Genomic DNA, 10000 nt, shown 5'->3' with positions numbered 1-10000 from the left:
ACTATAATACCGGTGCCATAATCATCACCATCATTATCATAGTCGCCATCATCACCGGTAGGCGCCCGCATATCTATACCAATGTCAATGGTATCGATAACCATCTTGTCGTCCATCATTGGCGGTGGTGTTGGCGGTGACCACCACTGCTGCGGCTGCTGTCTGGATACAGGTGCCGGTGCTGCTGGTGGTTGTGGTGGTGGCCGACACTGTAGCGAATCGATTAGCCGATTAAATCGCTGGACAATAGCCTCGACATCGGGCCGCGAGTGTATGAACGCACAGCGGGCGCCAAACTCGCAGAAGCCGTCGGTATGAAACGGCCGACACAATTGGGTTTTATGTTTCCGGTGGCGATAGGTTGTAGGCCTGAGCTCGTGGAGGGCGTGGGCATAGAAACACCGGTCGTTGAATCGACAGACACCCGATTCGACAAAATTTTTGCACATTTCCGTCCGATAGCGTACCGGATCAAACATCGGTACTCCTAGTAGTGTCCGCGGCACTGCTCCCGATGTCGATGACGATAGCGAGTCCACTGATAATCGGTTCGGCGATATGTCCGATGTGGCCGATGATCCCGACGACGACGATGATGATGATGATGGCGACCACATAATGGCGGCAACAGTGGTACAGATGATGGATGATCAGGTAGTTTATGAAACAATGAATTGAATTGAGTTAGACCTACAATGGTTTGGTGGTAACGGTTGTTGTAGTAGTCATTGACTGATTGATTGATTGATTGTCTGATACAACACCACCACTACTACTACCTAACCTAACCAAAAATTTTGAGCTAACAGTGCTCAACAAATTCAACTAATACTATGACTGACTAACTAACTAAAACTTTTTTGTATATTTAAATAAAAATAAATTTTTTTTTTTATAAAAAAAGTCTAAACTATTAGGATATTCAAACAATATGTCAATAATTATCAATTATTATGATATATATATAGTATATTTGTGTAATTAAAAAAAATAATTTTCAACTTAGCTAGATGATTATTATTATTATTAGTTTTTTTTAAATATATTAAATATCAAATTTTTTATTTGTTTGTTTAGGTTTCATATTTATTTATTTCTAGACTAAAAAGTTTATACTTTAAAAAATAAAATTATAGCTTATATTACTACAGTATATTTTTTAATCAATAAATTTTTATATTGATATATATATATATATAAAAATTAAACTGTTAATCAATATACAGTTTAATAATTTTTTTTAATTTTGAAATATTAGACATATTTATTGTAATATTATTTACTTAAAAAAAACAAATTGAATATAAATTAACTATTAATAGATATAATCTATATTTATTGTATTGAATTATTATTATTTTTTTTAATTATTATAATATTGAATCTGTATTATTGATAGTTTTTTATTTTTAAAACTTTTAGTAATTATTATTATTATTATTATTATTATTATTACTAAACTTAATAAAAAATTTTAAACTTTTGCTTAAAAGCTATATATATATTGTATTCATATAAAAAAAAATTATATTCAATACTAATTTTAAATTATAAAAAAATAAATTATAAAATTTTAATTGATTAATACAATTAATAATAATTATTATTATTAAGATAATTAATTATATGTGATTATATTTTATTACAATTATTAATTAATTAATTAAATAAATTGTATGGAAATTTTTTTTATTTAAAATTGATAAAATTATATATATTTTCAAAAACAAAACGGTACAGTATATGTTATAAAATTTTTCAATTAAATTAAATTCAATTAAATGCATATTAAAAAATTTATTAAAAAAGTATAATAATAATAATAATAATAATAATAAATTAATACATTTAATTGCGTTTTTTTTATAAAAATATATATATAGTTATCCATAAGCAGGTTTAGCTGTTTCTTGAATCCAAACTAAATAGGGTTTAATATCTAGAAATTTGGACGTATTGTTAGCACTGGTACAACCGTTACCCGATGTATAGATGCCTACTAGGGTCGACTGGTTACCACCATTGGTGCTGAATAAGGGACCACCAAAATCACCCTAAAAAACCAAAATAGATATTTAAAAAAAAATGTATTTAAATGATTGATTGATAGACTACTAACCACACACTCATCCATAGTATCGTCTAACAAGTCCTGGACAACACATAACTGATTGGGCAGTTCAGCTGCCGGTGCCGCTATCGGCTCACAGTCCACTTGTCTGGCCTTAACTAGCTGTAGCTGTGGCCGGAAATCAATGGCACCGTCTATAGCACCCCAACCGCTAACATACAGCTGCTGGTCGGCATCGGGTGCAGCCGTTTCAGTGGCCAGACATATATGGTTGATAGTGCCGGCAGCTTTGGCCACGTCAAACGGCTGGGCCAGTTGAAGCAATGCCAGATTGTTGGCCAGCGTTTCCTTATCGAAATCCGGATGAATATACGATCGCATTGTATACTTCAGGCCAGGAGTGTCCTGACCCGGGTATAGGACATCGGCCTGTCGTCGGCGACGTCGAGCCCAACCACCTTTCGGCAGATCAACAATACCGGCCTCTGAACGGCAAAAGGCTTCGTTGTTTGATCTAAAAAAAATAAGTGATGATAAAAGTTAGACCTATTACCTACCAGTCCTCGAGAGAGAAAGAGAGAGAGAGGAATAAAGAGAGAGAGAGAGAGAGAGAGAGAGAGAGAGAGAGAGAGAGAGAGAGAGAGAGAAACAGAGAGAGAGAGAGAGAGAGAGAGAGAGAGAGAGAGAGAGAGAGAGAGAGAGAGAGAGAGAGAGAGAGAGAGAGAGAGAGAGAGAGAAAGAGAGAGCATACATACCCACCGCCAGCGCAGACAGCACTGGTCAGTACAAAGTCTTTGCTGATGACAACCCCACCGCAACTGTGTCCCCATTTGGCGCCACCAGCTTTCGACTGTACCGACACTTGCCACGGTACTTCACCCAATTGGACACTACGGCTGCCGTTAAACTCGCCGTCAATGGCCACCAATCCCTGGCCACAAGCCAAGACTACCGGTGCTTGAGTTGTTTTGCCCGATGGCGGCCACCAATCATTACAGTTGCACTGGTAGGCTACCAGTGCTACCATCAAAACAATTGTCACCAAAAATTTGATAATCATTTTATTTTTTTTTTTTTTAATAACTTTATGATTAGTTTATAATTACTGACAATTAGTTATTTATTTAATTTTTTGTTTTCAGTTTAGACTTTATATACTCATCTAATTTGATAAAAAATATTTATTTTTTTTATTATATTTGTTGCTTATGTCATAAAACTTATTATAAAAGATATTATCAATTAAAATATATACTGTATATCAATATAATGGGCAATAAATTAGCAAATTTTTTTATTATATTTTCTTATTAAATAATTTCCATTTAATTTTTACTTTTATTTTAGTTGAAATTAATTTTAGTTATATATATAAACATTGAAATAGTATTACTATTTACAGTATATATATATATATATATATATATATATATATATATATATATTAGAATTTATTTATTTAAACAAATTTTTTTTGTAAATTAAATTTTAATTATTTAATAATAATTTGATATTATTTTTATTAACTTTATAATTTTATAATAATAATATTTTGAAAATCAAATAGATAACTAAATATACAGTACTGGTAGATTAAATATTTATTATTATTTTCTAGAAAAATACCCCCATAATAAAAATATATACCCTGTATACAAATAATAGATAAATATCATACACATGTTAGTTATTATTTTTTATTATACTATTTTATAATTACCACAAAAAAAATTATATAAATGATTACAAAAATATTTTGCAATCCAACAAAAATAAATAATAATAAATTACAATTTATATATAATTTAATTATAATTGTTTATTAATATGATTCATACATAAAATAAAATATAAATTTATTGTATATTTTGTTTTTTATTATGTTTTTCTCGATATATTAATTGCTTAATTTATATATATATATATATATATATAATAAATTAATATAAATATCAAGATTAAATAATATTTATAATTACATCCTATAGTAATGCATTTATTTATTTTTTTTATTAATTATAAATAATAAATATTTGTTAATATATATATATATATATATATATATATTATTTACGTAATTATTTTTATTTATTAGTGTTTATATTTTTTCATAATTTAATAATTTAATTAACAATACTAAAAACAATATATTTTTAAAAACAATAATTTGATTTACAGGAAAATAGTAATATTGTAATTACTTAATAATTAAAAACATATTATTATTTTACGGACTATTATATTAGATTATATAATCATAATTTTTTTTGGTAAATATCTTAATTAATATTATTATTATATACTTTACATGATATATATATATATAATAATTATTAAAATTAAAAAAAAAAATACAAATAATATTTAGAGATATACATACAAATACAACATTTGATTTTACATTAAACTAATAATTAATAAATAAAATAAATAAAACAATTTTATTAAAAAATTTTAGACAAATAAATTATATTATATTATATTATATATATATATATACTTAACAAAACAAATATAACCGTTATTTTACTATCACTTGTTTACAATAGTGTATCAAAAAAAAACTTATTATTGTTTTTTGTTTAATTGAATTGAAAACAACAAACAAAAATTATATCACAATTATAATGCATAACAATGTAAGTGAACTTTTCAGCTAACAATCTGATGATCACATAATAAATTAAAGTCAATAAAATTTATTATTATTATTATTATTACTGCATTTTGATTGCAATTAATTTAAGCAATAGTTTCCATAAGAATTTATATAATAGTATATAAAGTTTTTTTTTGTTATTTTTTTTATATAAATAAATAGTTTTGAAGTTATTTTGTTACTATATTATATAATTATTGTTATATATATATATATATAATGTTAAGTGTGATTAAAAAAAATAAAACAAAAAAAAATAGATTAAATTTAATCCCTATATTATTCAATCGACTAAAATATTTTTTGGTTGAATTAATTGATAATAATTATTATTATTATTTTATCTACAGTATAATTAACTTTGAACTTTTGAAAAAAATCAATAATAAATTTAATAATAATAATAATAATAAGTTTTGTTTTGTTTTTTTGACAGCATTTGTTACTTATTATTATTATTAATAACTTATGTACTAATAAATTGATAAATAATCAATAATTACGAAATCACAAAATTATATAATTATAACTAATCAGTTATATATATATATATATATATTGTAAATATTAAATATTTTATACTGTATTATAAACTTTTTATCAGACAATTTATTAAATAAATCCAAATAACTAATAAATAGATTAAATAAGTATTAATAAATATATATATATATATATATAAAGTACCGGTATACTATATTGTAGATAAAAATTTATATAATATATTAAATTTATGATTTTCTAACACTTATTATTTAATTTATTATAACTTATTTTTAAAAAAATATATTATAGTATATATCATTTTTTTTCTCTCTAAAAACTAATTAATTAATAATTTGTCGTTAATAATGTTAGAAATACAATAATGTTATTTAATTTGATATATAAATTACATAAACTAATTAATTAATTAATCACACATTTTTTTAGTTGTCTTAACAATTATACAACAATTTATTTAAGTGTTAATTAAGTTAGTTATATATAAAAAAAATTTTTAGTCATATATATTTGTTTAGTCACTAAATAGTTACTGTTAATAAAAAAAAGTATTTTTTTAATATATATATTATATCCTGTATTTAGTAGTTTTATTTTGAATACTGTATTTACTTTTTTTTTGAATAACTTATTATTAGTAATTATAATACAATAATCTACAGGAATGTGAAACATTAATATCAAAAACAAAAAATAAAATAAAATAATATTAAAAAAAATTGTTTCATAGTTTTTTAGATAACATATTATTAGTTCACTAATTGAGATGTACTTGAATTTAGTGGCAATTTATATATATATATATTATTTAATATTAAATACTGTATAATAATGCAATATATTGTTTTGATTTAATCATTACTAGTAATTCATAATAATAATAATAATAATAATAACAATAATAAATAATATTATTTGCATTATTACAGTAATTATATGCTAAATATATATTTTTTAAATTCAAAGTGTTTTACATATTATTAATATTTTACTTTAAAAAAAAAGTTTTGAAATCTAAGATTTTTGTTTTGTGTTAAATAATAATAATAATAAATATTTTTTAGTGTCTAAAATCACAGATATATATGTTTGTTTGTCAATAACTATTATACTTTGGTAAGTAATAATGATTATTATTATTATTATATATATATTATATATATTTGTAATTTTTATAATAATAATAATTTATAATTTAATTTATTTTTTAAAAAACTATATTATTATTAACAGTACATAAACTTTATATTATTACTATATGTTTCATTGAATTATAATAATATCTGTAATATCATTAATAACTTTTGATTACTATTGATATATCATATATAATATACAATACTTTTTTGTTTTGTTTTTTATATTAAACAATATAAACGTTTAGATCATTTTGATTATCAATAGATGATGAAAAACATTTGTTTTTAATTAATATAATCAATAGTTTTGTTAGGAAATAAACTATTGTCAAACTTGTCGACACAATTACGGCAACTATACATAAATTTGTTAGTAATTTGAAATTTTTCACGAAAATTGCTATCAATATATATAATGTATTGAATGATAACTCACTTATATAGAGATCATAGTTGCCTAACAATTGTTTTGTCTTAATTGTCCATAAATTGAGTTCAATAATATCGGTCAGTGCCGGCTCTATCTGTATATCATCGGCGGTCAGTTCATGATTATCCTTAAAAAAAATAAAACATTGAATTTAATTTTTATGAAAAATAAAATGTTTTTATAAAGAGTTGATTGAATAATAACACTATTTTTTGTTGTTTCTCTCTCTTTCAGTTTCTCTCTCTTTCAGTCTCTCTCTCTCTCTTCAGTCTCTCTCTCTCTTTCAGTCTCTCTCTCTTTCAGTCTCTCTCTCTTTCAGTCTCTCTCTCTCTCTCTCTTTCAGTCTCTCTCTCTCTCTCTCTCTCTTTCTSTCTCTCTCTCTCTCTCTCTCTCTCTTTCAGTCTCTCTCTCTCTCTCCTCTCTATCTCTCTCTCTCTCTCTCTCTCTCTCTCTCCACTCACTCTAACTATTAATATCTATATATATATTACCACAAATTTTTGCCTATCAATCCTATATTGTTTGCCGCCGGCAATCAAATAAACATAACTATTGTTACTGTAGGCCGAGTCCAGCTGTCGGGGCAATAGTTGACTTAATTGATCCAATAATCTTGGTTTGGTATCCACTGGTTTAACATAATATTCATTCATAAACATTTCGATATAATAGGTCCACATTTGATTGTCTGGTTATATATCAACAAAATATATATATATATATACTATAAGTTTCATAATAATTATAATAATTACTAAATAGATATATATATATATAGCTAACCTTTGAACAGATATAACCGATCATATTGTATAAAACCATCGTATCGTTGATTGACAGCATAAAGGGCTGCATCGACACTATCTAACTGTTCGTAAAATACCGAAGCGATTACCGACTTTTCCCTAATCTTTAGATCCGAATCCACAAACCATAGCCACTTGTCCTGCAATTTGTTAAATTAAATTGGGATCAATTGGATCCCCACCACTACTACCCCCTGTGGGGGGTTAGACACTCTCTATCGGGTTGGTTGGTTCCCCCCCCCCTCCCCCTCTCAATTACCTTAAATATGAATGTCAAATGTAGGCGCGGGTCGTTGGCCACGGCATCGACTCCGATACTGATACCGTTGTTGGCCAGCAATTCATTAGTATCGTCAGTATCGCCGCCATCGCCGCCGCCGCTACTAATAATGTCACCGATTTGTCGCCTATGACACCGATTACGGCGTCTGTCCACTAGCCAGATATCCCGGCCTTTGAATATCAATTTCTGGCCCGATTTTAGTTCAGTTATGCCATCGATTGGCGATCGGATATCAAAATTATTACAAATTGGCTGATTAAACGATGCCTTAATAACTATACAATTAATATTAATTATGTAATAAATAAAAACAATATAATAGCCGCTAATAGGCATAGCATTTAAACTAACAATTTTTTAAACATTATATATATATATATATTAGTGGTTAACAACAATTATTATACATTGAAAAACATTTAATAATAATATTTACTAATAATTATTTTGATGGCAACTAACATATTATTAGTTTTATTTTTTAACCATTTAATATATTTTTAATCTATATATATACTGTATATAAGTTTTATTTTAACCATTTAATATATTTTTAATCTATATATATATGTTTTATTTTAAACATTTAATATATTTTTAATCTATATATATATATATAAGTTTTATTTTAACCATTTAATATATTTTTAATCTATATATATATATATATATATATAATTTGTTTTAGTCATATATTTTATGATTATATTAATAATAGTTGAAAATAAACTTAATATAGTATTATTATTATAATACAAACAGTTTATAAATAGTTTTAAACTTTATATATAATATATATAAATATTTGTTTTTTTCGAAACTTTAAAATCGATAATTTATTTTATTTGTCATTCAATTAATTTGTTTAATTAATTGAGTGTAAAAATAACCTTAAACTTGAAACTAAATTATTAAAAAAAATATTTATTTATTTTTTTTAAGTAAATGTTATTATGATTTTTAAAAAGTTTTTATTATTATTAGTATTATTAACGTATTAATAATTAACGTTAAATATCAGTTTATCAATATTATCAATAGTATACTGTATTTTTCAATTTAATAGATATGATAATAATAATAATTATTTAAAAAAGCGGTAAAGTTTTATTTGAAAATTTCTAATATAATAATACAGTGAAAAAAATTACTATTTAATAAAACATATGACAATAATAATAATTGTTTGTTTTTTTTGGGAGATAATAAATATCATTATAAGTGTTTATAATATTATTATTATAAAAACTATTAATTAATGTGTTTATGTTTTGTTAGGTTTTCTGACTATATATATATATATTAATCAAAAAATTAATTAATTAATTTAAAAAATATTAATAATATTTATTTGATTTATTGACTTATTTACGTACAATTTGTTGGTTGATTTTTTTTGTTAATTGTTTATATAAATTAAAAGTTTATATATGATATCTATATGTATGATATTACTATAATAATAATGATAAACAGTATATAATAAATATATTTTTTAATTTATTTTATTTTAAAAAAAGCTAACAGTGTTTGTATGATACAAGTCATGTAATAAGGATATCCAATATAGTATAAGGATAAACATTATATACATGTTTTATATATATATATATATATATATTCAATATATATTCAATATATAACAGGTATTTTAGTTTTATTTTATTTTAGTAAAATTTTTGTTGTTTATATAGCAAAATGATTTAACACAAAAATTTTTTTAAATGTTTTATTTTATAAAATATTTTGTTTTATTGATACATAACCTTGATTTGACATTTATATAATTTTTATTATATAAATATAAAAGTAAATATACAGTATTTCGTAAGATATATTGTATATATATGACACTACATTATTAATAATAAAGATTATTATTATTATATATATATATCTATTAAGTATACACTACTATAATAGTTAAAATACATTTTTGATGATATAGTGTAATAAAAAAAATTTTGATAAAAAAAAGTTATGTTTATTCAATTAATTCAATTTTTTTTGTTGATGAATAATATATTATATTTAATTAAATATACAGTTAATAATTAAAAAAAAATATTTTAAATAAAAATATTTTAATATTCATAATAGACACACAC

General features: G+C 23.5%; 3 protein-coding genes across 3 annotated transcripts in view; all 3 read right to left on the bottom strand.

The window, feature by feature from the left end:
* Positions 1–617, bottom strand: part of LOC128954333 (mRNA decay activator protein ZFP36-like) — a 672-nt gene extending 55 nt beyond the window's left edge. Inside the window, exon 1 of the mRNA XM_054299908.1 lies at positions 1–617. This exon is cut by the window's left edge and continues 55 nt beyond it. Coding sequence (XP_054155883.1) covers positions 1–617 — 617 coding nt within the window.
* Positions 618–1841: 1224 nt separating this feature from the next.
* On the bottom strand, positions 1842–3191 carry LOC128954242 (serine protease 33-like). Its single transcript, XM_054299817.1, has 3 exons — positions 2827–3191; positions 2120–2585; positions 1842–2054 (listed from the first exon to the last, which is right to left on the bottom strand). Exons 1-3 carry the CDS (start codon positions 3129–3131, stop codon positions 1884–1886), a joined length of 942 nt encoding a protein of 313 aa, XP_054155792.1. The 5' UTR covers positions 3132–3191; the 3' UTR covers positions 1842–1883.
* Positions 3192–6597: 3406 nt separating this feature from the next.
* On the bottom strand, positions 6598–8244 carry LOC128954332 (uncharacterized). Its single transcript, XM_054299907.1, has 5 exons — positions 7869–8244; positions 7587–7749; positions 7295–7491; positions 6810–6930; positions 6598–6728 (listed from the first exon to the last, which is right to left on the bottom strand). The coding sequence occupies exons 1-5, from the start codon at positions 8226–8228 to the stop codon at positions 6598–6600; spliced, it is 972 nt and encodes a 323-aa protein (XP_054155882.1). The 5' UTR covers positions 8229–8244.
* Between the last annotated feature and the right edge of the window lie 1756 nt (positions 8245–10000).

This window comes from Oppia nitens, unplaced genomic scaffold (genome assembly GCF_028296485.1).
Source record: "Oppia nitens isolate AA-2021 unplaced genomic scaffold, nextdenovo-longstitch-racon4-pilon3 scaffold26_pilon_pilon_pilon, whole genome shotgun sequence".
Classification (NCBI taxonomy): domain Eukaryota; kingdom Metazoa; phylum Arthropoda; class Arachnida; order Sarcoptiformes; family Oppiidae; genus Oppia; species Oppia nitens.
This window is presented reverse-complemented; position numbering and strand designations above follow the sequence as displayed.

Coding starts and splice junctions, on each gene's coding strand:
- LOC128954332 (XM_054299907.1), bottom strand. CDS start 8,228: ATGCCTATTAGCGGCTATTATATTGTTTTTATTTATTACATAATTAAT. Junction 7,750..7,868: donor ATTTGACATTCATATTTAAG/GTAATTGAGAGG, acceptor AACAAATTGCAG/GACAAGTGGCTATGGTTTGT. Junction 7,492..7,586: donor TCGGTTATATCTGTTCAAAG/GTTAGCTATATA, acceptor ATATATAACCAG/ACAATCAAATGTGGACCTAT.
- LOC128954242 (XM_054299817.1), bottom strand. CDS start 3,131: ATGATTATCAAATTTTTGGTGACAATTGTTTTGATGGTAGCACTGGTA. Junction 2,586..2,826: donor GCTGTCTGCGCTGGCGGTGG/GTATGTATGCTC, acceptor TATTTTTTTTAG/ATCAAACAACGAAGCCTTTT. Junction 2,055..2,119: donor ATACTATGGATGAGTGTGTG/GTTAGTAGTCTA, acceptor TTGGTTTTTTAG/GGTGATTTTGGTGGTCCCTT.